Source organism: Plectropomus leopardus, chromosome 20 (assembly GCF_008729295.1).
Source record: "Plectropomus leopardus isolate mb chromosome 20, YSFRI_Pleo_2.0, whole genome shotgun sequence".
Taxonomy (NCBI): Eukaryota; Metazoa; Chordata; class Actinopteri; order Perciformes; family Serranidae; genus Plectropomus; species Plectropomus leopardus.
This window is the reverse complement of record NC_056482.1, coordinates 11,106,059-11,133,256: the sequence shown is the minus strand read 5'-3', so window position 1 is coordinate 11,133,256 and position 27,198 is coordinate 11,106,059. Positions and strand designations below refer to the sequence as shown.

The following is a 27,198-nucleotide window of genomic DNA, read 5'->3' as shown; positions in this document are numbered from 1 at the left end:
TGATTTTATTGTTTTAATGAAATGTTAATACACCTGTAGTGTCAGAATATATTTTTATTTTTACTGCATTGACATTTACTGCATAATACTGCATTAATGTAATATTTATAAAAAAAAAGACATGAACACATAGCTCAAAACTGAGCAGGGTGCTTCTGTAGCTGCTGAGATCAACCAGCAGAGGCGCTCGTGTGTTTCCCTGCCAACGACGTCTGGTGACGTATGACGCTCTCAGCCGAGCCGGTCCAGCCTACACACAGCCCTGTTCATTTCCAGGCCGGGTAGGACCCCAGCAACAACGCTGCGATCGGTTCAACCTATGAAGATTGGGCTTTTCAATCGCCATCCATCCTTTGAGTAGACAAGAATTTGTGGAAATATATCACTGTGACTGATCAGAAGATACACTAAGTCTTTGAATCGGTGAGTTATGGACGCAGCTTGTTGTGTCAAATCTCCAGTTTTGCTTGTCTTCTCCGCTGCCCAGTTTTATTGTTGCTTTGTTCTGGGCAGCAGCCATTTTTAATCGCCTTGTCCTACATTCCCAGCGCTGTCGTGAGACCGTTCTGAAAACCACGAAAGGTTGAAAATGTTAGTATGGGGCTGAGTGTTTTGTAGAAATTCCCGCAAAATACAGTGTGTCTCTTAATGTCAAGCTCAAATGCAAATACCCCTAACCCCCCGGCCTGTCAGGGTTGTTTTTGAACACTAGACTGAAGTTACACGGGATTGTCGTTTCGCTAGTTTTCAACAAGCTGCGACTGTCGAAGCTAGCTGAAGCTAAGTAAGAACAGTGTGTCGTTGTTTTTAGCTTGAATAAACAGAAAACCAGCAATTGGTCTGTGTTGGCACCGTCTAATATGCGGTATAATATATATATATGTAGAGAGAGATATATAGCTCTACAGAACCTTGGTCACTGTTGGCCATGTTTACATAGCCATTTTCTTTAGCCACTAGCTAGCATATTTTACTAGTGATGGCTAGCAACTGCACTTTTGGTCATTTTTTGACGTTTGAGTGTTTATGTTACAAATTATGGCAATATTGGCTAGCCTTTATTGTCTGCTAAACTGAACAAGATCGCCATTTGTTATATCTTATTACACGAAGTACATTTTGGTTTTGTTTTCGTGCAGCTAACTGGCTGGTGTCAGTTTCATGTGCAGGAATTAGCATTTAGCTTTCAAGGTAACGGTACCGACAACTAACGCTGACATTAGAGAGGACGAATTTCACCCAGCAGACGTCAAAATATATTAAACGTATGGTTAATACACGCATTTGCAGTACTTGTGTTATTTTCCATAGGTTGTCTGATGGAAATAACCTCTAAATTGCAAACAAAGTCAAGAAATGGATTAGGCTGGCGTTAGCTGTCATAACGTTAGCTTCCATATCTACCTGAACGTTTACTAACACTAAAATTGTCATTGTGTGGTCCTTGTAGATGTTGTGGTTTTTTTCTGAAAATAAAGTAAAAGGGAACAACGTGATTTGTTTTAATACTCAGTTAAATCGACCTTGACGGACAGTTATTTTTTCCTACAAGTCCCGTTAAAACGCCTATGCGGAGCCTCAACGGAGCGGCCTTTGGTAACCTGTGATATAGGTTGTCTGGTATTCGTTTCAAACAGCGGTATTTATTTGTGTGTGTTTGTGTTTTGAGTGCTCAAAACATCACCTGTGGGCTGTTGTTGAATAGCTGCAGTTATATAAGATACACGGAATTTTAGCTCTCATTATTAAAGCATTGTGTCTCCATCTCTTCACATATATTATTGTGGTACTTATGTTAAGCTATAATTTTGAAATGTGAGTTAAGTAGCCATTAAATGTTGACTGATCATGTTTGACCATCACACCGTTCTACTCGAAAATGATCACCAGATTTGATTGTCTTTGTAAAAACCATATAATTTAATTTCAAAATAATTTTGCTTGCCTATCAATAACAAGCTGACAGATCTTGCTGTTGCCTGTAAATTTTTGCAGCCACTTAGCCACTCTGGCAGATTAAGCGTATATAAAGGGGACAAGTAAATGTTGGAAATCCCTCCTGCTTTAAAATACTTTTAATCCAGGCCAGATAATATATAGGTTCAGTGTAACTTTAAACAACAACTCAATTGGTAAACATTCGTGAATTGCCATTGCATTTTATTTTTTGTTTACAGTGTGTTATATAATTTTGTTTAGCCACATGTTTTTGTTTGCTGCGGTTAGTCCTGTTAGAATTTATAGTAGTATTTGCTTTATATTGTTGTTTTACATTTAGTGTATCTTTTGGTTTGGTTACATGTTGTGTTGTCGTCAACAATTACATGTTATTCAAGCAGGTAACTTTAAGATTTTGTCAGATGTGAACTGCGGACAAGTACATTAGTGTGTACAACCTTAACCAAGGAGCTGAACAGCAAGGAAAGAATAGATGGAAATGGAGTTTCAACCAGGAAAGTGTAGGGATTCTTGGCATGGCAACATTATGATGTTTACTTCCTGCCAACAAGAACTTGGTATGTCGTCCTTAATATTGGTTTGAATAGAGTGTTTAACATGTTAAATAATTAATAAGTTAGAAGTGATGGTTTTGTCTAATAACAGAAAATTTCCCCCTCACCTTTGGGTGTATCACACCGTACAGACTATGAAGGACTCTGCATAATCCACATACCTGAACTCTAAAAATAAGTGAAAACCTGGTGATGTTAGGATTGATTGGAGTCCGGTTTTACTGGTTTAGTTAAACATTGTTCAAAGTCATTTTATCTTATTTAGATTTACACACTTGCGTATGGATCTGTGGAGGGCAGCATGTCTGCAGCATTGTTTTTTTTTTGTTTTTTTTTACAGCAACTTGGTGCTGTTTGTCGGGTATATTTTTGTACAAAATACCAGTAGTCCTACTCTAGGAACTCTACAATTATCATGTCATAGACAGGTTGGACGTGTCGTCTCTGCCCTCAGGTCAGAGAATTGACTACACAAAAACTGAAGTTGAATTTCCAAAGTCAAAAGACAAATCACACGTTTCCATTTCAAATCAAATGTGCATTTAAGGACAGGACAGTGCCTGTTTCAAAACTGCATCCTGTTTCTTTTTATTTTTTTAAACAAAATAAGGTTTACCTGAACACAAAACGTATTTTTTTAAAAAAAGATTAGCATACCATGTTGTGTTAACTGTGATCAGAGCCAACATGGCTCAGTCTTGTTTTCAGTACAAATGTGATGTCGCAGATGAAATGTTAATTATCATTAGTTCCTTTCACACTGTTTGTTCAAAGCAGGAATGTTGCTCTGTTACTCAGTCCCACCGTTCTATATAAGAGGTACGATGACAGAATGGGGTGACAGAATTGTCTCGCCTTTAAGTTGACAGTGGAGTTAGTAACAACGCAGAAATGATGTCTATATAAAAGAGACAGCCGGCAGGGATGAGTGTTACATCTTGATGACGTGTTATTTGTACGGCCCACTGCAGGGATTTTTAAAAAAAACATCTGAAAATGTCTGCAAATTGGTAAAACATTGAGATCCATGAGCTTCATACCCTCATATCAGATGACAAGATCAGCCACCATATAACAGGGACAGTACATGTTTGTTATTGCCATGCTATGTCATTGTTATTGTTTATGAAGCGCTGCTGACACATGTTATATGTCGCACTTGAGGTCGTCTGTGTTTTTACACATCACACGAGTCGCACATCTTTCCCTCCTGGGATGCCATCATGCTGTTTAAAATCACACACTGGAGCTACATGATGATCCCATTGTTTGGTTCTGTGAAAAAATTTAAAGATGACGTAAAGAAGAGATTTCATAGCGGCTCTGGGCAAGGGCTCTGACATATGGTAGAAGAAGCCATGACTAAGGACGACTGACTGACCTCACATCAGCACACATCTTTTGTTAAAAGTCACACATAAACAAATTGCAAAAACTATACTCAAAACATATTAAATTGCCTGCTCTTATGTGAGAATATAGTCTGATTTTAAAAAATAATAAGAATAATAAGAGAGTTAGACAACCAGAACAAACTATCCAACAGTATTTACATCACTGTGAATCTGAGTATACTGTGTCTTTATATACCCACAAAACAGAACCTGACTGATTGTGCGGGCCAGAGCGTGCTTGATATCTTCAAAAGCATGCAAGAAGTATGGCATGCGACTCAGCACAATTACACAGAGCTGCCTCTACTCCTGTATGTCACAGCCTGCAAAACACCTCTGCCCCAAGAGCCTTATAACCAAACCAAATCCATAAATCTTTAACCAAATTAGTTTGGAAGAAAATGCAACAGGATCTTTGAATTGCATATCAAAAATAACAACAGATAAAGCCTGTCTGAACATTTTAGTAATGCAGTGGTATAGTTATCAGTGAATTAAATGCTCTGTCTTTTCTGTGCAAGAAAACCTGTACTTGTTAGGTTGTGTTCATCTCATTAGCATGGACACAGTGAATAAAGAAGGCCGCACAGATGCTGTGAAAATTACTTAACTTTGTTCAACTTATTGATTCTGGCTATTTGTACTCAGATGTCAAATATGGACTGAAAAAGCAACAGAAAAGTGTAAATTTGAGTCTGTAAATGTTTGGAATTTTGTAATGGAAAATATGTAGTAACCCAGTCGTAGACGACCGTCTCCCACTCATAAGGTAAAGTATTTTTTCTTACAGTTAGATCTGTTCTAAAACTGGATATTTCTCCGCTCCTCTTTGTAGAATCAGAAGGCACTGGGAAGAGGCGCAAAGAAAAATTTCCATACTCGATGACATTACATCGCAATGTCCGATCGTTTGGGGCAAATAACCAAGTCCAAGGATGGGAAAAGCAAGTATTCCTCACTCAGCCTATTTGACAAGTACAAGGGAAAATCAATAGAAACTCAGAAAAACGCAGGTAAGTTTGATTTATTTTGTTTCCCTCTCTAATATTTAATGACATTCTTTACATCTCTTGTTATAATGTTTTGATCTCTATGTTTAATGTAACCCACACCGTGCTTTATCTGCCTGTGTTTATCTCCCAGTAGTTCCGCGACATGGCTTGCAGAGTCTTGGCAAAGTGGCCGCAGCCCGGCGCATGCCCCCTCCTGCTCACCTGCCGAGCTTGAAGTCCGAAAACAAAGGAAACGATCCCAACGTGATTATTGTGCCGAAAGACGGTACAGGATGGGCAAACAAGCAGGAACAACCCGATCAAAAGAGGTAAGGGGTGAAATATAGCTAAAATCCAGCAAACTACCTACTCTTTTGATCATTATAGAGAGTTTTAGGTAAATCCAATGTGCCTCAAGTATTTTTTAATATACCATGCGGGATTTCCATTAAAAAACGATGTTAAGACTCACTGAAATAATCTCCCTCAATCATTACTTATAACCCACCAGAAATGTGTGGGAGTGTATTTTTCTGCGAGACTCTGCGTTCTGTCTGTGTTTTATTATTTTCCTCCTTCTTTGTTTGTTCGGGAGGTTTATCGATGTGTACACCCACAGGGCTCAGGTGAGGCTGGGGCTTTATAAAAAAGTTTTAATAAGGCGCCAGACCATAATTAACAGACATTTAAGACACAGTGCAGGCCAACGCAAATATATTGAGGCAAGATGCTCAACTTAATCTGGGGTTGGCTTTTCCTGTCATTCTTACAAACAGTAAATGACAATCTTGCGTTGTATATCTTTGATGTGTGATTTTTTTTTTTATAAACAGTGGTGTTCTTAGAGCTTTTCTAGTTTGCCCTCTAGTCATAGAGATGAAGGTGTTAAAAGAAAACAAGCTGACTACAAGTTAATACCACTGGATGAAATTGGATGGTTCATTCTAAGAGACCAGCATCAACTTAAAAAACACTTCAGTCTTCTCAGCATCAGAATGTGCAGTAAAGTTTTGAGCTTTGTAAAAGTCAGCTGTTGTTTCAAAGCTTTTTTTCTGCATGAGTAGAAATGGTTGTATTTGCACCTGCCTGGAGGTCCAGTTTACAGTGCAAGTCAGTTAAGAGTTGCTGTTTCTGTGCTATTGCTTTTTATCATGTCATTGTTATATGGGCCAACTTTGACTAAATTTTTGCATTTCTTTCTTATTTGTAGTTCTATTGCATCAATACCACAGCTGCCGGAGTTGCAGCCGCAGCTGGCTTTACAGAAATCTGTCTCCAATCTTCAGAAGCCCTCACCGGTAGCCAACCAGGAGGTTTGTATGATTACTTGTGGTTATGTTCAACCTGGAATATTTTTTTTTGCTGATTTTAACCATCATAATAATTTCGTTTAAACTTCTGTCTCCTATTTGATTTTTGCGACTTGTTCTTTAATACACACCTGCAAGTCTGGCGCAGATTACATTAAATGTTTTTTAAAATGGGGGCGTCAGTGGCTTAGTGGGTAGAGCAGGTGCCCTATGTACAGAGGCTGAAGTGAGTCCTCGCTGCAGCAGTCGCAGGTTCGACTCCAGCCTTGGCCCTTCGCTGCATGTCACTTGTTAGTTTGAGAGCGAATGTCTCTGCCAAGTGGACGTACATTTTTGCTTTTAAGATACAGATAGAATGATTCCCAGTCCTCTTTTCTGTTGTAGACAGTCAGATCTGTTTCAGTGGAGCTAACACAGAGAGAAAGTCAAAATGAAGTTGGCAAACTTGACCAAAAAGACTTAAAGGTCAAAGAGACATTATGCAGATACTGGACTGTGACCTTGATTTTCCACATTTCCACAGAACACAAACACAGGTGGACCAAAGCAATGGGCCCAGCTAAATGGAAAGGCAATAGAGCAAGATGGTGAGTCATCTCTGATTTGTCTCTAACTGAGAATGCGGCATGTTTAAAATCAATTGACACGCTAATGGTGAATGATATGCTGTCCAGATTGTGACCCCCATATGTCTTTGGCAGTTGGTACAGCAGTCTCCTGTTTGCATAAGTCAAACATTTCTCTTAATGCCACTTCTGTCAATGACAACACCAGGTTCAAGGGCCTCAAACCGACTTCAGCCCTTCTCTCACGAGGAATTTCCCACGCTGAAGGCAGCTGGAGAACAGGACAGGGCTGGCAAGGAAAGAAGCGGCTTCGATCCGTCGTATGGGCCCGGACCAAGCCTCCGCCCCCAGAGTAAGTCTTAACTCTGAGGAATTGGTTGGCAGTTCCATAGATATGATGTCTGGGAAGGAAATTGTGAAACTGGCGTCAAGATTTTTGACAGTGTGGAATTTAATGATAGTGCTAGAACAAATTAATGGCTTATTGATAATCAAAAGAAACTTCCAGCAATGGGAGGAAGAGAGCACTTCGGTCTGTGCATCGACAAGCCAATGTTATGTGTCTGTTAATGTCATGTATTTGAGTAGTTTTACTCAAAATACATACACAACATGATTCCTCCAGCCACAAGAGGCAACGTGTTTTCGGGATGTCCGTCGGTCTGTCCCAAAGACAGATGATGCGTCGAGGAAATTTCTTCGAATTTGGCACAAATGTTCATTCTGACTCAATGAGCTGATTAGATTTTGGTGGTCAAAAGTCACGGCGACCTTGTAGCCATCTCATTTTTGTATATGGGATACCTCAAGAGGGTCTTGAGGGGATTTCCTCAAATTTGGCACAAATGTCTTCTTGGACTCAGTGATGAGCTGATTAGAATTTGGTGGTCTAAGGTTAAGAAATTATGTTTCATGTTTGAGAAACGACACCCAAGTAGGGCAAGTTTTTTTTTAATTATAGGTCCTTCAGAGTCATACAAAAGTTTTGAAATTTTGTTGATTAGCTTGTGTGGGAACCTTTGTTGAAACAGTGTGGTTTTACTCTTAATTTCATATTTTGCCACTTTAAATCATTCATGTAGAATTTGTTAGTCGACATTTCTGACATCTACCTCTCCCCACCTCAAGATGTGACGAGCTGGAGGGAAGGTGGTGGCAGGAACCTTCAACCCTCGTCCCTGACCCTTGGCCTGCCAGCAGATCCTGAGGGTAAACTCACTGCCCTGGGTGAGAGTGGCACCCCTCCAGCCTCATCTCACCCATCCCCTGCCACCGGCACAACCTCTTCTAGTGTAGTGACGGCTCAGTCACCAGTCCTTGACCCGAAGGAGCCTTCCCTGCGACCCGCCCAGCCTGTCCGCAGAACAACCGTCCCTACTGCCCTGCAGTACCAGCTTCACCACACTTCAACTGCTGTCTACCATGACATGTTGCCTGCATTTGTAAGTACTATATGACTCCTGCTGGCCACTGTTTGGATAAAAAGCTTTGAAGACAGTCGACTGATTTTACTTGTGCAAAATTAGCCGTTGGATATAGCCAGACACAGCTCAAATCCCTTTTTACAATGAAGACATTGTTTCATTTTGCTGTTTTCAGATGTGCTCTAAAGAGACACGTGAAGCTCCAGGTACAGACCATGTTCCCACCACCATAGCAGCCCCAGCTCGATTTGACAGCAAACCCACTTTTAGACAGAGCTATGCCAAACCTGAACTTGTAAAGTAAGTTCATTAACAATGTCAGAGTATTAATCTTTTAAGTAGTTTGACCAAGAAGTTTGTCACATCTGATTTGACTTTCTACCATCTCTGATTGCAGTGGTGATGTGAGAAGAGAGAACCGCTTTGTCCGCGCTCCACCTCGACCCTCTTCTCAGCCCATCCGCAGGCCAGGTGACAGACCGCAGCGCCCGGCCATCATAAATCCAGAGGATCTGAAGGATCTGGATGAACTTGACAATGACTGTGAGGATGGATGGGCTGGTCAGTATTTCTTAGACTTGTTTTACTACCTACACCCTCCTCTCATAGCAGGCCAAATAAAAGATTACAATTGACTGTTTGAAGTTAGTTTGAGCTGCATCAAGTTTCTTTTTCAGCGTCTGAATATTCACTGCCGCCATAGTTTGCATGTGTATTTAGGGCTGCACCCGACTCAGAATTATGTCAGTTGAATTTGGCAGTTTAATTCCAATATTTGACGATTCGTTTTGTTTTCCACATAAAGTTTTAAAGTTTGAACAGGGCTGAGTGGGATGTTCAGTGTGACCTCGGCATTCATGTTGTCTATTAAACAAGCTAACAGTGCTAATGACAGATTGCAAAAAAACTTTTTTGCCGACACTAGATATCAAACACAAGCCAGAGACTGCAGTGTGTTAACTTGATGTGAGCTGTAATCTCTCCACTTCTAAGCAGAAGAGCAGCCTCTCTCTCGCTCTGTGTCAAGTATCTCCTCTGTGCTGCTACAGGCTCAGCAGCTTCTATCAAAGAGTATCATAAAATTCAAAAGCTTTTACTCCATAGCAAAAAGTGGGGACCAAAATGTCCCCAGAAACACACTGCACAACACCCTCACTAGCCAAAAAGTGCTTGACTTGAAGCAGTCTCAGTCAACTTAGGAGTCTCCAATTGATGATTCGAATCTCCGACTTTAAAGGGGCAGCCCTAGAAGTGCTATACTTATTCCACTCCACTCTATAAATACTAAAGTTTGGTCGTTAATCTAAATCACTGGCTGTATGAATGTTATAGCGCTCTGTTAACATGCACGAGCTTCTGCATTGTTTTTCCAGTTACATAGCTGAGATTGTGAATAAAGGATACTATTATCTATTCCCAATGCTCTATATTCCAACCTGTATTACTGCCACTGACTGTTAGTTTGTTGTTTTTTTTCCAGGACTCCATGAGGAAGTTGATTATAGTGAGAAGCTTAAGTTTAGTGACGATGAAGAAGACCACTGCGGCGATAAAAACAGGATGTGGTGAGATCTCTTCACTAATAGCTCATTATTGCTCTAAACACTCTTGTTTTTCGGTCACCATTTACAGGTTTCCTTGTTTAATTTTCATCTATTTCTTTAGGACTGACTGGGAAAGGGAAAGAGAGAGCCAGCGTGACTGCCAATCCTCCCTGAGTTCAGGAGATGTGTCTTACCCCCAGGAGGGCCCTGAGGAGAGCTATTCATACCAACATCACCACCACGAGCCTCCCAGGAAGACCAATGGCAGATATCTCTCTACGGACACACCGGTAACAACACACTGTGCTGTGTTTTTCCACCCTCCACCCCCCAAGATAGCTCATCTAAGATAAAATCATTCAGATGTTGTCCACAGTAAAACACATGTTGCTCTTTAATCTCTGCCTGTGGAGGATAAGGCATCACTACAGAGCATGTGAATAGCAGTGTGCCTCCATGCGCTCTCAAGTTAGACTGTCATTGTGAATAGGGAAAGATGACCTTGCAGTAACCATAGAGATATGTGTCTGACTACTTTTCAGTTGCCAAGCAAAAGCCTTGGCAACTGAAAATGATGTGACAGATGTAATTGAAATAAATAGTATCGCTGCACATTTAAGCTTAATATTTAATATTTTCTTTTACTGAACAAGTCCTTAATTGTTTTAAGTTGTCAATTTGATCTGATGGTCTTAAAGACAATGTCATTTTGGATATCCTTGAAGCATAGTGGTGTAAGGTACGGTATATATTGTGTAACAACTATTTCCTGAGTTTGATTCTGGTCTTTTACCTTAGTTGCTTGTTCCCATATTTTAATAATTTAGAGGAATGCAACATCTGATTAACATTTTCCTATAAGTTAAAATGAATTGAACTATCAGGAATAACTATGGAAGAAATTGACACAGATTTGTTTTGTTACCTAAAATGTCAGTGATGATGACAAACAGTTGATGACTTTTAAAATGAGTAAATCCTTTTTGTCACTTAAAGTAAAAATAAAATGTTTCTTAGTTAAAACATTTTCTCAAAGAACACATTTAAATACATTTTTACATAACTCATATGCTATACCTTGACCTCCCTCTTTGAATGCCTCTGTTCCATCTTTAGGTCCAGCAGAAAAACCAAGGTGAGCCACTGCCTGACCAGGATGATCACCAGCGCCAGCCTCAGACCCAGGCTCCAGCAAGGACAAAGTATGTGTCACCTGAGCTGTCAGAGGCTGTGGAGAGGGCCCGCAGACGGCGGGAGGAAGAAGAGAGACGTGCCCGTGAGGAACGGCTGGCTGCTTGTGCTGAAAAACTTAAAAGGCTGGATGAGAAGTTTGGGAAGGCTGAAAGGCAGACATCAAGGACAGAGGAGGGCCAGAAAGAGGGAGAGGGCAAAGAAGTCACACTTTCCCCAGACAGTGAACAGAGTAAAGGCCACCATGAGAACTGGCAGTATGGCACAAAAGGTAAAGAAAATCAAATAAAACAAACCTGTAAATATACCTGTACATTTAGGCCTACAAATAATGTATTGAATATTATGGCAAGCTCTAAGCATTTGTTGTGGACAAATTTCCAGATGGAACTGAGTGTCCCCCAGACACGTCTCCTGGTCACAGTTACCGTGATGAACCTGCCTTCTCCAACTACCGTGCCAGCGAGGATGATTGCCAGGAACCCTCTTCCCCCTCAGGAGACTACAGTGGACGTCATCCCTCCAAACCCATCCCACCCCGCTTTCAAAAGCAGCCACAGCACCATCAGCAGCAGGTGAGCGCCAGCTGATGCCCCATCTAACCCATCAAGTCTTAATCCCAGACTAATGCGTCAATGTATTAGTGGCTGCTTTGTGAGAAGAGGGCTTTCAAGAGTTCATTGAAGTGGGGATTTTTTTTAGGCTGCAGTCATCAACACGCAAACAGCCTTCTGTTGGATGTTAACCTATTTGTCTTTGATTAGATTGTCCATTGCTAATTCTTGTAAGGGGTCTTTGGGGCTGATTTTGTTTGGTTATTTGATGAAAGAAAAGGAAATGCAATCAGTTTTCACTGATAAATGAGGGTGGATTCAGTTTCCACATTTCAGTTCACAAAAGACATTTTGACACATCACGAGAAAAAGCACAGTTATAAATTATAAAATGAATGATGGCTGAATTCATCTTAGCTGCTTTGGCTCACTGTCACACATCAATGAAAAGTAGTCTTTCCTACTATGACAAGTCAAAATGTTTGCTGTGAAATAGGCTGATTGTTAGACTATTTGGTAATTGGTCATTCACAGAATGCAGTTGCTGTGATTATCACCATAATGCATAAGGAGTAAAGCATGGATATTCAGTCTCACTTCTCTTGATATAACTCTTGAGTGTTAATTATTAAATCCTTGTTGAGAGCTGCTTTAACGTCGTCAGTGTTTAATTGTGAATGTGAAATACAGCATTTCCCACAGAATTAAAATCTGTGTGTGTCCCTTTGTTATCATTTTGTGTCCCCTCTCAAAATCCAGATGTTTTTGCAGGATGTTTTAGTGGATTATACACAAAGCAAGGCTGGATTTTGTCCATCATCTCTTACAAGTGTATTTGTTGTATATATTGTACAGGAACAAGTATACAAGATGCAACACTGGCAGCAGTCAGGTCACACAGCTCCGTCAGGCTCCAGCCACGCCCAGCGGAGCTATTATCCCCCACATGTCCTTGGGTTTGACCCTCGCTGGATGATGATGCCGCCTTTCATGGATCCCCGCATGACCCAAGGACGATCTCCTGTGGACTACTACCCTGGTACTGTCCACTCTTCAGGTGAATACTGACTCAAGTAATGAGCATATACCTCTGCATCTGAAATGAGATTGTTTTTTTATCATGGAAAAACACGAATTTGATCACCATCTGTTTTCAGCAGGAATGATGAAACCCATGATGCATCAAGACCACTTGAACAGCCCTGGTTCTGATGAGGGATGCCATCCCAACCTGCACCAGGAGAGAAGAGCCCCTTCCACAGAGCCTTACCCTATGTGGAACCAAGATGGCTATCCCTTGCGCAGCTTCACACCACCTTACCAGAGACAGCATGAAAGCTCAGACAGTGGCCAGCCAGATGACAGGTTTGTTTAAAATATTTGAGCCTGTGATTTTTTAGCTCTAATACAATTTTTGCTTTACATGCTTGTATTTTGAAAAAGTACCTGGTATCAGCTAGGGCTGCCCCTGGGTAGTCAGAGATTCAGTCATCAGTCGGAGACCCTGAATTGACTGAGATTGCTTCAAGTCGAACAGTCTTTTTTTTCTGTGCAGTTTACTGCTGGGGATGTTTTGGTCCCCACATTTTGCTGCGGAGTGAGTGCTGTTGACTTTCATGCTACTCCTTGACGCATGCAGTTTTGGACATGCGGGCAGTGGCACAGATGATTAGAGACACTCTGCTTGGAAGTGGTGAATTTACAGTGCACAGCAACTTAATACCATACAGTCTTTGGCTTTTGTTTGATATTTAGTGTTGGCAAAAAGGTTGTTACACATTAACAACGTGTTGTTAGCGCCGTTAGCTTTTTGACTATATTACATGAATGCTGCTGTCACACTGAATGTCCCACTGAGCCCATTCAGACTTAAAAACTGTAGATGGAAAACAAAATGAATCCTTGAATATTCATACTGAGCAGCCAAACCCGATTTGACTGTTATAATTCTAAGTTGGGTACAGCCCTACAATCAACCATATAAAGTAGCATTATCACATAAAATTCTGTTATGTGACCTATGTCCCTCTTGTCTTTTGTCATTCTTTAACATTGTGTATCTTCTTTTTTCCACAGGAGTGATCTGGCCTGCTCCCAACAGGACTCTTATGAAGACAGGGCCAGCGATTGCTTGACCCACACCCAAGATGATATCCCCCATCATGCTTACCAGAGCCGAGGCTCAGACAGAGAGCACCAACATCATGACCAAGGCCTGCTGACCACTGCTCAGAGCCACTCCTTGAATCATGCAGATAGTGATTACCCAAAACAAGACTCTAGAGACAAGCATCTGAAAGACGGCTCTGAATCTCACGATGAGACCTTAGATGTCTCCAAGGACAATTGGAAAAGAGATGGAGGCCAGAAACAAGATGGAGGACTCAACAGTTCTCAAAGCCAGTGGTCTGAAGCCAGTTCCAGTTCCAGTAGTAGCATTAGCCAGCCATCTGAGACCAGTGGGCGCACCTTAACTCGCAGAACTGGGCCCATAAAGAAACCAGTACTGAAGGCTCTCAAAGTGGAAGACAAAGAGAATGAGAAGCCTAAACCTGAGCCAGAGGAGAAGCCAGTCCCTTACCGCCTGGAGAAAGAAGTCCTTACTAATGTTTATGACCTGAAGAAAGATAACCAGCCTGCCAGCAACAGGCGCTCAGCCTCACCTGTTGTTGAGAAACAGCCCGAAGAGAGGCAGCGTCAGTCACCGGCTCCCACCAAAACAGACAGGCCTCTGAGCACCCACAGTGATGACTCTCCCAAGGAGAGCGCCTGGGACAGTGGCAAGAGCCAGTCACCTAGACATAGCCAGGAAAACCGGGAGCCCCAGGCACCGCGGCGCAATAACTGGATCTTCATCGATGAAGAACAGGCCTTTGGTGCAGTCAGGGGGACAGGTAGAGGCCGTAGTCGAGGCTTTAGGGAATTTAGCTCAAGAGGTGGAACCCGTGGCGGCCGTGGTGGAGACAATCTCCGAGGGGCTTACAACAACAACAACAGCAGTGGCGCTCAGCGGACAGGCAGAGGCAGAGCACCGCCTAGGGACCTTGTCAAGGTCGAGGACTTTCAGAGGGGCAAACCCCGTAGGAGAAATGTTAGTGAGACCTTGAGTGAAGCCTCTGAGTATGAGGAGCTGCCCAAGAGGCGCCGCCAGAGGGGATCTGAAAATGGAGAAGGTTACACAGAGTCTGGAGAAGTCCGTAAGGCTGATAGAGACTCGTGGAGATCCAACAAGGTTTACACAGATGACCAGACGGCCCCGGATTCCAGAGAAAAGGCCAAAGCCAGCAGGGGCTTTGGGGGTCGCATGCTGCCTCCCAGACTGAACACCACTGGAAGTTACAGTCGAAGCTTTGGAGCATCCAGGGACATCTCTACATGGAGGGGCCGTGGGCCCCAGTTTAGTAGCAGTGGTGGCTCCATGCAAGAAAATGGTTATGGTCCTGGAGCTGAGACTGCTTACTCCCGCAGACCCCCTGTTGAACGTGATACTCTCAAGTACCCCCCTAAATTCACTGGCTCCTTCATGGAAAATGGCACAGAGGACCGTGAAGGAGAATACTACTTTGACAATGACAACCCTGACCGGCAGATGTTAAGAAGACGACGTCCACCCCGTCAAGACAAGCCTCCGCGCTTCCGACGTCTCCAACAAGAACGCGAACCTGGCTCAAACCAGTGGACAAGTGACGAGTACATAAATGGAGACTTTGCAAACCCTTGGCCTGGTCGCTCTAAAGGCACTGGGGAAGACAGCTGGCCCAGCGGCCACTACTCTGGGGGACGCTCTAGCCAGCATGGCCAGGCAGAGGAATGGGAGACAGGATCAGAGAACAGTGACTTTGGGGACTGGAGAGAGAAGCGAGGTGGAAGCGGAGGTGCAAGTACACAAGGAACTGGTGATATTCCCTCCGACTCTGGCCACAGCGAACCAGGCTCTGGTGAGAAGAGGGAACTTTGCAAGAGAAGCTTCTCTAGCCAGAGACCGCTGGTGGAACGGCAGAACAGGAAAGGAGAGCCATCACTGCTGGAGGCAAGCAAGATGGCGCGTACACCTGATCCCCCGACCTCCTCCTCTAACAGGAGCGACAGCTGGCAGAATGGAGGGACTTCTTGTAAGAGGTGAGTTAAATAATAGAACAAACTTCAACTTGAAGTAATTGTTCTGATCCCGTACCCATATGTATTGCCACTGGGAATGAAGCACCCTCAGTATGTGCTGGGGAATTCTACTAATGCTCTGGTGTCTTTTTTTCAGTTCTGGTTGTTACACAGGGTGTCCCCTATATTTTTTCTGATCTAAATATACTCTCACTATCACGGTGACAGGACTGAACAGCATATTTTTGCCCACCTCTATTAAAGAAAACAATGTGTTATTAAAGTGTAAAAGTGTTATTTAAAGAAATGTGCCAATATGCTCAGGTTTCAGAGGATTAAATTCTGGATTGTGTGAGAGGAATGTCTGTCATTATCTTGTACCATAGGTTAGCTTTTAACTTATTTGGTCTCTTGACTATCAGTCTGTCCCTAACCTTTAGATTAGATTTGGTCTGCGGACGCTCTTCATTCTGCTCCACTGTTTAAGGATGTGAAAATGTTATTTGTAGTTTGCCAGTGTTGCCCCTGCTGTTCAACAAAGCCTGAGGCACTGAGCACTTCTCACCATGCAGTCTGTCCCAGATGAGGATGCAGCTCAGTTTGATTGGCTAGATGAATGTGGTGAGGAGCACCTGTGCCTGACAGGAGGATTGGCCACTAACACTCCTCAGCATTCCCCCTGAGCCTGAATTTTAATTAATCCTGTTTCTTTTTCTTGTTCCATCTGTCATCTGTAACCTTCGCTGAACTTAATTGGCTGTTGTTATATTTGATTTTAGCTGCCAAAATAAGATTTTAATTGAGCACAAGATTCTCAAATGTTTTGGTTATTTTGCTACTGTGTAATTAGTATTTAGTCAATGTCAGAATACCGAATTAAAACTCCCTTGTCTCCCCCCTTTCCTGTCCTGCAGCAGGGGCCCAGATGAGCCGGGTCCAGTTTACAGCATAGAGCAGCCGGAGGAGAGAGAGCCCAGTGAGCCCGCTGGGAAGAATTTAGACAAGGAGCTGAAGCAAGGACCTGTCAAGACAGACATTGCTGAACCTCTATCCCAGTATGAGCTCAGCAGCTACCCAAGTGAGTCCATTTTTTAAAAATGTTATTTTTTTGTGATCTCCATGTTGATAGAAATGAAATGAGCCTCCTTACAGATGAACTATTTACATTAATAATTCCCTGAGCAACTGGAGCTGTTATGATTCTACATTTTCAGGGTAGATACTTATTGCTGATCTCATTTAAGCTTAAAAACCTGATGATCATGTTGCAGCACTGACTTTTTAACCAGAAATAAAGTTCTGCAGATAATTTTGCATTGACAACATGCCTGTTTTGTAGTTGAGGGGGATACAGGGGGACCAGTTTTAAATCCAGATGGATACCAGGATGCCATGTCCAAAAAGCAAAGACGCCCACAGGACGATGAGAGGAGGAGGAAGGAACAGGGAGCTGCTGTAAGTTAACATATGCTGAATAATCATGCCAAAGATGAACAAAAAGTGTGCAGTTTGTTCAGCTTTTTCTCATTGCTGCCTGTATTAGGTGCCAGTGAAGAACAGGACTATCGCATCCAAGATACCGCCACGCTTTGCCAAAAAGCAGGGAAGCATGAGCATCGAACAACCCGAGGAAGCACTTTCATCCAACAACCTGGGGACTGAAATCTGGGAGACCAACAGCTCAGGTAGTAGACAGTTCATGAGAACATGATTAGTTTTTCATGACAAAAAGTTTGTTTGTTAACATTTATCAATTTTACAGATGGATTTAGGCAATTTTCTTCAGTGAATATTGTGTGAAAATAGATTGTTCTCTTATAATATTCATTTATCTTTTTTAGCTCTTTCAGTACAATCCTCAGGGGGAGACTCATGGACTAAACAGGTGTCTTACACTGGGAGCGAGCCCAACTCTGAGGTACTACAATACAGCTGCACAGCCTATATTATGTTAGCATCTGAAAATATTTTTATGTCCTTAATTTAATTTTTTTCTCTGCCTCATTATTGACAAATAACAAATGAGCTTTAACTGTATCAGATGACTTTGAGGAAAAAAACAACTGATTATTGCCTTTTCTTCTTCTTGCACAGGACTCTGATGCTGGCCCAGAGCAGAGCAAAGAACAGCACAAGCCAGGGCCCATCGGAAATGAGCGCTCCCTGAAGCACCGCAAGGGATCAGAGGGTGTTGATCGGCTGGAAGGTGGCCCAATCACGCCTGTCAATGGTGTGGACCTCCATGTGGACGCTGTGTTGCCTGTGCCTCCCATTGAGTTTGGTGTCAGTGCCAAAGATTCTGATTTCAGCCTCCCACCGGGCTCCACCCCAGTGCCCGTGTCCAATCCTGTCAACAAGCTTCAGGACGCACTTACCACAAATGTGAGTGATTATATTTCTACATTTGTGATGTTGTTAAATACATTTTAAAAATGACAGTAAGTATTCTTCAGTGTGGTCAAAAGTTTCTATTTCTTGCTTCCAAACGAGATATCGACTTGACAACTTATTTATCCTGATCTTTTGTTTTGAAACAGACGGCTCTCAATCAGAGTATCCCCATGCTGCGTTCCAACCACCTGCAGCCTGCCATTAACCTGAACCCCATCTCCTTCCCCAGCGCTGACCTCACACTCAAGGTATTTGAGTTACAATCCCATTTACACCGATCTAAATTTTATCATAGCCTACATGGGACAAATATGGAATAATCAGTATCTATTAATGCAACCCTCTCTTGTATGAGGGAACAAAAAGGCAAAACTGACTGTTTTAAGCATGCTTATCAACTTATGTCTGTTTTTCTGCAGATGGAATCAGCACGCAAGGCATGGGAGAACTCCCAGTCCCTCCCTGAGCAAGGCTCTCCTGGCGGAGGTGTTTCAGGTGCTCAGCCTCCCTGCAGTGTCGGCTCATCCAGTGGTGTGAGCTACAGTTCCTTTGGAGGGGTTTCCATGCCTCCGATGCCTGTGGCGTCAGTAGCACCCTCCATGTCCATGCAAGGTAAAACTGCATTTAATTTTCTCTGTTTGACGAGGACTTGATCTTTGAGGGAAACAAAATTAAAAGCCCGTTGTGTGTCTCTTCTATAGGTAATCATATTCCCCCATTGTATCTGGACGGACATGTTTTTCCCAGCCAGCCCCGCCTTGTACCTCCCACCATGACCCAGCAGCAGACATACCAACAGGTAAAGAGAAAAATGCACACACAAACAAAGATAGGCTTGTTTTTGGATCAGGAGAGTTTTCATTATGTTGCATTTGTTCATCCATTCAGGCGGCCGCAGCCCAGCAGATTCCAATCTCTTTACACACGTCTCTTCAGGCTCAGGCTCAGTTGGGGCTTCGGGGAGGTCTACCTGTCTCTCAGTCCCAAGAGATGTTCAACTCTATCCCCCCCTTCAGGTACTGCCACCTCAACGTATTGTGGAATTTAGACTGGTCCCATTAATCTACCTGACTTTAGTTGTCTTATCTGTTTCATGTATGTGGCACCAACATGTATTTAAAACGTTTTCCTTTCAGGTCCCAGGTGTACATGCACCCCAACCTGTCACAGCCCAGCCCCATGGTGTTGTCGGGCGGAGCCCCTCTTAAGGGGCCTTACTCTGCTTTCCCTGGCATGCAGCCCTCCGACATGGTCAAAACACAGTCAGGCTCACACTACCAGCCTATGAACGGCAACCAGCAGCTTGTCTATGACAGCCAGATGAACCAGGGGCCTGGTATGGGCTCTTCCCAGCTTATGGACTCTCAGCTTATCCAGGTTAGTGAATTTCTGAAGCTCAGTGTCACAACTGCCCAAGATTACCGTTCTTCCTAAAGCTGCTAAATAACACTCATATTAGCCTAGCAAACCTTTATAGCATAATCAGACCATCATTAGACTGTTACTTTAAATGTTATCAGCATTTACAACAAAATCTTTGTTTTCACTAGGTGACCATGCCCCTACCTGGCTCTCAGCTGCGCTATGGCTCGGCTCAGCAACATCTCATCCTCCCACAGTCCATCCAGCTGCAGCAGGGACAGAACCTGTCAGTTAATGCCCCACGCCGAATGCTGCCACCGGGCTCCCAGGCTGCCGTCATGACTGGAAGCAGAGAGGTGAGACTGATCTTATGTTGCTCAACCAAAAACTGTTCAAAAACAGTCTCATTAAAAACCATATAGACATGCTGCATCTCTTACCTAAAAGTAAGCACTGACCATGTGTAACTATCTCATTCTCAGGGCTCACAGATAGAAATGAAAGGCTTCCAGTTCTCTGAGAAGACCAATCATTCGCCAGGCATATCCGTAGGGTCCTACAGGTGAGTAGAAATAACTTTTAACACTCAATATGCAAACTTACTCTGTCAACATGTGAGATATAGTGTATCACAAATGCACATTTTAGGAATTGGATTCTAAAACAATGTTTTTTTCTCACCTGTCCTCATTAGACCTGGTTCTGCCAGCCCCAGTGGGAAGCCCTCTGGTCCTGGAGGGCCTGTAGGGCCTCTGCCTACACATTTTGCTCAACAGGTATGATTTTTTTTAAATATATGTGTTGAAAAGTGTTGACTTTAAAGGTTAATGAGGTTATTTTTATTCCTGGGCCAGTTGGGGAGGTTTATGAACCAGAGTGTTATGTTTGGTTGATTTGCTAAAGTCTGAAAGTTGCTGCCAATAAGCTCTCTCATATCTATCTCAAAGTAATGGCATTAAAAAAGTAATGGCCAAGGGTTCACTGTTAAGATGTTTGGTTAAATGCATCCACATTTGCATCACTCGTCACTGTTAACATTAAGAGCAGTAAATGGTATACAAAGCTATATCTTTAAACACATTGATAGGATACCAATTAGGAAACAAACCTACGACTGAAATAAGACATTTGGACCAAGTCTAAAAATTCCCCTTTGAAATTCAATACTGGCATGCTAATTTGTGTTTTTTTTATTTCCCACCCCCTCATCAACCCTCTCCTCCTCTCCCGGGGCCAATAGGTCCCAGCTGCTCAGGGCAGCATGGTGATGCACATGCGGCCCCCCACCACTGGCCCTTTCCCCAACCCCATCCAGAGACCAGTCATGCAGGTCAACAAGCCTGTCATCATCCGCTCCCCCCCTTACCCTAATCCTGGCCGTGACCCTTCCCACTCCACCCCTCCCTCAGCCCCCGAGCCCCCTGTTAAAGGGCCAGAGGATGGCATGAAGGTGAGCCACCCACTGTAAATATAGGTAATTTCATTTTATCCATTTTCTTTTTGTCTATTTGCATTACTTGTGTGGTGTATTATTAATGTCTGTCTTTGACTTTAAGTGTGCAGTTATAGTTAATACAGCTAAGAGGTTTTGATAGGATACTTTTGCAGTACTGGAAGACTTCATTCTAATTCTGTTAATATTAAAATTGATGTGTTTATAGGTGAACCTGTACTGTACTATAAAACTGTTTCATTAACACAGTTATCAGTAAAATGTATTGTTTTCATGAATATTCACTTTTCTGGATAGTCTAAAGCTGGCAATTTATGTAATATAATGTGTCAGTAAATTTTTAAAAGTTAAATTTAGTCATGATAATAGTTAGAAATGGTGAAGGTAGAGTAGCATGTGGGCTTAAAATTGGGTCAGAGATGAGACTAAAGCCCCTTTTACACTACCTGTTCAAGGTGGGAATATCGTACCATTACGCCACCTCAACGTTCTGTATATAAGATGTGACATTTTGACAACATGTTATGCGTGTGACCAACCATGTGAGATTTCAAATGAAGCTAGTAGCAGTTAGCTTTTAACTCCAAAAAAAGAAGAAAACTGTCCGAAAATGTCCACAAATTTGGAAAACAATTTTTTTTTTTTTGCCATGTAAATGTCATTGTTATTGTTTAGAAAGTGCTCCTGACACTTGTTATATGTCACAAGAGCAGCCACACTGTTGTGTTCAACATCACGCCTCTTTTGGTTTCTTGATGCCGGCATGCTATCTAAAATCACCCACTGGAGCAGCATGATGCAACTTTCATTTGGTTCAGTGTAAAAATGCAAAGGCAGCATAAGGACTTGGTAGCAGCTCTGTAGCACAATCTCTGTGTGTAAAGGGCTTAAATCATGATCTCTGTAGAGGTTGTGCTGTTGGTTGTACATTAGTATTTTATGGTAAATGAGGCCTCATGACAATTAAAAAAACATCCAGTATAATAAACAGTAAATTAAAGTCAAAGTAAATGCCAGCTTTGTGGAGATTAACGTTATTTGGCAAAGTAACTGCAAAACTTGCATTTGTGCAAACGGAGAAAATTGTCAGATAGCTTCGCATCGGTCTTGGGCTATCCAAACAAGTGTTAGTGCATAAGTTTATGGTATTTCAGGCACTGCTGTAGATCTTAGTAACTCTGCCTTTTTTCTTTGTGCAGAATAAAACCATGCGAGAAGTGCGCAAGGCAGTGGGCGAGGGCAAGACACCATCAGGGGGCATGACCAGCAAACTCCAGGAGCCCCTGCCCTCTACAGGGCAAGCCAAACCAGCACGCACTGGAGCCATCAAACCCCAGGCTGTCAAAGTAGAGGAGGGCAAGGCATAACAATGGACCTTAAGATCCTCATCGCCACTCAGCCTGCCAACACAAGCCCCTTTGACCAATGTCTGAGCCTTCTAAGACCCACCTGATCTCAAGGCACCATTGCAAGGGGCACACATGCAGACATCATAATGAATTACCCCTTTTGAACTGTCAGAACTGGACACTCTTATTTTACACCACGTATAGAGATATATAAATATATATAAATATATACATAGACACAAACGGTCTTTTAAGCAGATCTCTTCAAGGTCCTCTTTAATTTATTATTAGTCACTTTTAACGGGAGATTGGTAAAGAGAAAAGATATTTCTGTTTTTTTTTTTTTTCTTTTTTGTGTGCGTTTCTCTCCAAGGTGGGGAAAATGAAAATGGCCAACTCAGACAGATGGTTCATTTTTCATACCATTTTGCCAAACTGTATTTACTCCCTCTTTATGGACTGTAACCGTTAACACCTGGCAGACAGCTCACAATGAAAAGTCTGTTGAATTTTTTAAACAAATTTGAAATGCAGTGGGGCACTTTTTTGTCATTTTTCATTGGCATTTTTGCTGGCAAATATAATGTTCAAGTCATCACTCATTCCTGCTATAAAAATGGACTTCTTTTATTAACCCCCAAAAAAATTGTGGACATCTTTGCATGTCAACATGGCAAAAGTCACCCTAGAAATGCATCTTCTGGGGTCCTTCACCAAGCCCATGAACTGTGGCGAAACTGCTTAGATTGGTAGAAATAATTTTCTTTTCTTAAAACTGTTCTTTGCATTTACATTCTGTCGCTCGGTCTCTTCTGTATGTAAACTTAAAGTGGATAATTTACAAAAATCATTCTGCTTCCATGGGAACTTCACTGGCATTGATACAGCGTGTACATGTGATGTGCTGCACGTGTGTAAACTTGCGGGGACTCCTACCTAGAAAAGAGCAACATTTCACAAAAGACTGCACCCTGAACTCAGCATTCATAGTGCTGCCATCGACTGTGTGGATTTTTTGGTCAACCAAGCTGGCAACAGTTTTTCGGGCTCATTGTGAAGTTTTTTTGTGTGTGTGTGTGAGGGGGGTGGGGGGTGCTGCATTCACAATTGCTGTAAAGGACCCCCCAAAATAGCTGATAGAAATGTTTGCTTTCTTATCGCTTTGTTTGGGTTGTAATGAATCAAATTGTCTGTTAATGAACATGTGATGTAAGTGATGATTTTTACATCCCTCAGTCTGGGGCGTTTCGCTTTCTTGAAAGACTTTTCTCTATATTTCCGTTAAAAGTCCCACTTAACAGCGCTGTGGGGACTTGTGAAGACTCATTTGATTATTCAGCATCTGGTCTCTGAGGTGGCACTAGCAATAAATGCAGCCTAACTATAATCACAGTCAGGGTCCAAATAACTTTTTTCTGTTAGAAGCGAATGATCACAAATGAGGGGGCGTATAGCATTGCTTGTTGAATTAAAATATTTGCTAAAGCTTTTTTGTGAGCACTGCAGTTCCAGTGGACTACGAAGGACTTTTAAAGTGTTTGTTCTATTTGAAAATGTGAAGCTGTTGGAATCATCTTTTTTTTTTTTGTAATGGACACTCATTTTGAAACTCACAATGCCAATGTCATAACTGGTTAAATGTTACTGCTTACCATTACGCTCCATGACACTACAAAATGTTGCAATTTCTCTTTGACAGTGTTTCACTGGTATATATGTATATGCATACTAAACTGTACAGTCGAGCCTTGTCAGCGAGGGGAGGCTTAAACCCACATTTCATTTTAGATATTGTGGCACTATAAAGGATTTAAAGTTGCAAAGGTCACTGTGTTCTCAGAATGGACTGCTTTCACTTGTTGATAGGTTTATTGGGCTTGGAGTGTTTTTGCCTCTCATCCCTTTCTGCAAAAGATCTTGATGCTTGATTGTCATCATCGTACCTGCACCAAATTGTTGCCCTGACTTTTTTTTTTGTACTTTTAAGATGCATATTTCATTTTGTCAAAGGACCAGTGCTTTCTACAGCTGATCCAGCATTCTATTTATCCTACCTGATCTTTATCCTTTCAGATATTTGGTCATTACTCTCCCTTGTTAAAAAAAAAAAGAGCTTATTGAAAGAAAAGAAATAAAGCAGTTGTGATTTCTTAAATGTACTGTTGATCATGTATTCTCACTTTGTCATATTAAAAACATGCATTGAATTCTTGTGCAACCGGAAATGATGGGGGGAATGATTTTAGGCTATGTCTACAGCACAATTTCTGAAAGCATTTCACGCAGAAGTGTTTAATTTGAAGATTAGCTTTTCCTCGAGGCACCTGAGCAGTGTGAGTCTTTCTTCCAGTACCTACACCAAAATGTGCACTTCTGAATCAAGCACTTCTACTCCAACCAAGCAAACATTTGGTTTGCATTGACCGTTTTGCCATGCATGGCTGTGCCATAAAACTATATAACGGGATCAAATGCCCTGTGTCACAGTCCTGTGTACACCATGTAATCCATGCAGAAAATGCTTTGTGGATGTGCTTGTTTTTAAAAAATGAAGACGCCTTTTCTTAGTAGTTTATTTTTACATTTGTGCCAGTTTGCAAAACAGATTTAAATGAAACGCTGTTTATTCAAGGCATCAAATGAACTTAAAGAAAGAGGGAAACCCCCCCAAATCAAGACAGCTTGTGTTTGTGCATTTGAAAGGGCCTTCAGTCTGGCTTGGTTGTCCTTTATAGTAAGGATTATACTACATCAGCTTCACACCCTGCTTCTACACCAGTAGAGTCCCAAAATTAATCCAAGAAGTTCCAAAAAGATCAAATTGGTATGAGAGAAATTTCTGACAATTTGACTATTGTTTTGTTTTTTGTTTTTTTTTTTGCTGTTGCTTTTGCTGTTTTCATGTAATGCTGTAACTTTCCTATCTTAAAAAAAATGCTGTTACTATTCATAACTAGTGTGCACTAATGACCTGCATGGGGGGTCACAAATAGACTGAAGTTCATTTTCTGTGGTCACGATTTATGGTTAGGAAAGCACTAACCTCAAAAATGCGTCTTCCATAATTTCATAATGAATAAGCCGGCACTGGTTGCTTTAAAATCACCTGATCAGATTATAGAAAAACCTTTTTGTCATTACCTACATAATCGAATCCCATTGTTTGGTGAAAATTACCGTAATACCACAATAAAATCGCACCTGCAAAAAAAGCAGGCCGTACGTGACGTCAGAGGTGTCAAATTCTTGACATTTCTGCAGCACAGAGGGGCTTGTCTGGACGAGGACAGTTTTCCCTTTGTTCCTGCGTGAGTGAGGAAGACCTCGTACTTCGCCACAGGATTTACTGGCGTTTTACAACCGAGCAACCGAGTGTCTCTGCGTCAGATAAACAAGGTAACATCTTTTCTGTCCTTAACTTGTCCTCCCCCCTCCCTGCTGCAGCAGTCTGAGGACAGATGTCCCGCGCTGTGTTGAACGCTTGCTTAGGCTTCTCTGAAAGTGGCTGGCACATTTTTTTCTTAAGTTTCCAGGAGCGCTATGCTTAATGTGCACGATTACGGTGAAAACAAAAAAAGTTGCGGGGCATCTTGCAGTTTAAAATCCCTGCTTAATAACCGATAACGTTGCACGAAAGTTTCTACGTTAGTAACTTACTCCAAAAACTCTAGTTTTGTCGGCCTACGTCAGTTAGATGAACGGGATAAAAGTAAAAATCCATGCAACTTCAAGGTTGCAAGTTATATTCAGTTGCTTCAGAATTTGCTGTTTTTCTCATGATCAGCGGTTCAGATGGTGATGAGATACTGTAATGTTGACATTGTGTGTCTGAAAAAAATAGCAGCAGGGTTGTTCCCCTGCAGTACAGAAAGGTCTACTCAGATTTAAGTATGTGGAATCAAATCCGTGTCTCCCTCTGGTGGTTGTACAGCCACTGAAGAAATGCTTAAATTCTCTAAAAGTGATTTAACACTATGTTGAGCTCAGAGGATGTCTTGTCTGATGTGTTCCCCCCATGAGCGGATTATGAGACAACAGGTCCCTGGGCACAGACATTTAAAAGGCCCCACACCTCTTCTACATAGCTTCAAGACCCACAGTGGTGGTTTTACCTCTTTTTTGTTGTTTTGACGTTTTGCGTCTCTTTTAGGTCCTGATGCGTCTCTTTGAGGTTTTATGTCTGAAAATGTTGTCATTGTGGTCATTTTGTGTCTCTAAGGCAATTGTGTGTTTCCTTGTAGTAGTTTTGCATCCCTTTAAGGACATTTGGTCTCTTTTTTCGTGGCTTTGTGTCTTATAGTCATTTTGTGTGTCTTTGTGATTGCTTTATAACTTTTTGTAGTAATTTGTGTTTCTTAGGTGATTTTGACTTCTTTTGATCATTTTGTGTCTCATTGGTATCGGTTTTAGGTGTTGTTTTCTAAATGTTTGTGGCTATTTTGTGTCTCTAAAGTAATTTTGTGTCTCTGCAGTTCTTTTACATCTCTTTGTGGTCTTTTTGTGTCTCTTTAGGTAATTTTGAGTCTTTTTTGCTGTTCTGTGTCTCTTTGAGGTCATTTTGTCTCTTCTTTGGGAAGTGTTGTGTGTCTTTGTAGTTACTTTGTGCCTTCTTGTAGTTGTTTCCCCCTTTTTTGTAGTTATTTTGAGTCTCTCTGAAGTAATTGTGTGTCTCCTTACAGTTACATAATTTTTAATTTCTTTATTCTCATATTAATAGACCTCATGCCACAAGCCTGTGTGTTTCACATTTCCTTGAATAACAGGTGTGTTTCTGTGTCCCAGGATGGCGACCAAAGGCAGCATCAGGCCCGATGAAGGCCTGATGATGATGCAGGAGCTTGACGACCGTCTGAAAGAGCAGATTGACAAACTGGAGCATGTTCGTCTTGCTGCCGTTGAACTGAAGGAAAACTTATCTGGGGTACATTCAGCATGCACTAAATCCTCATCTTTGCCATAAAGTGTTGAATCAAAACTAATTTTCCTTCTGTTTTGACAAAATGTTTGTCTAATACAGAGCAACAGTGATCTTACTCAGTCCATCACTGAACATCTGG

At 42.0% G+C, this 27,198-nt stretch overlaps 1 protein-coding gene across 3 annotated transcripts; it reads left to right on the top strand.

The window, feature by feature from the left end:
* The first annotated feature begins 287 nt into the window (after window positions 1-287).
* prrc2b (proline-rich coiled-coil 2B) lies at window positions 288-24,359 on the top strand. 3 transcript variants are annotated; one of them, XM_042509952.1, is made up of 31 exons: window positions 288-423; window positions 4,743-4,920; window positions 5,054-5,228; window positions 6,110-6,212; window positions 6,733-6,796; window positions 6,984-7,127; window positions 7,904-8,217; window positions 8,375-8,499; window positions 8,597-8,760; window positions 9,680-9,764; window positions 9,865-10,033; window positions 10,860-11,205; window positions 11,319-11,509; window positions 12,344-12,545; window positions 12,646-12,853; window positions 13,565-15,607; window positions 16,501-16,664; window positions 16,926-17,041; window positions 17,130-17,271; window positions 17,428-17,504; window positions 17,681-17,968; window positions 18,124-18,225; window positions 18,397-18,589; window positions 18,679-18,776; window positions 18,866-18,993; window positions 19,114-19,354; window positions 19,528-19,695; window positions 19,822-19,901; window positions 20,034-20,115; window positions 20,580-20,789; window positions 21,992-24,359. In XM_042509952.1, exons 2-31 carry the CDS (start codon window positions 4,806-4,808, stop codon window positions 22,157-22,159), a joined length of 6,705 nt encoding a protein of 2,234 aa, XP_042365886.1. In that variant the 5' UTR covers window positions 288-423; window positions 4,743-4,805; the 3' UTR covers window positions 22,160-24,359. The 3 variants fall into 3 exon arrangements, with proteins under 3 accessions (XP_042365886.1, XP_042365885.1, XP_042365884.1); XM_042509951.1 differs by having other exon boundaries at window positions 5,051-5,228; window positions 12,649-12,853; XM_042509950.1 differs by having other exon boundaries at window positions 5,051-5,228.
* The last annotated feature ends 2,839 nt before the right edge of the window (window positions 24,360-27,198 follow it).

Coding starts and splice junctions, on each gene's coding strand:
- prrc2b (XM_042509950.1), top strand. CDS start 4,806: ATGTCCGATCGTTTGGGGCAAATAACCAAGTCCAAGGATGGGAAAAGC. Junction 5,229..6,109: donor GAACAACCCGATCAAAAGAG/GTAAGGGGTGAA, acceptor TCTTATTTGTAG/TTCTATTGCATCAATACCAC. Junction 8,500..8,596: donor GCCAAACCTGAACTTGTAAA/GTAAGTTCATTA, acceptor CTCTGATTGCAG/TGGTGATGTGAGAAGAGAGA.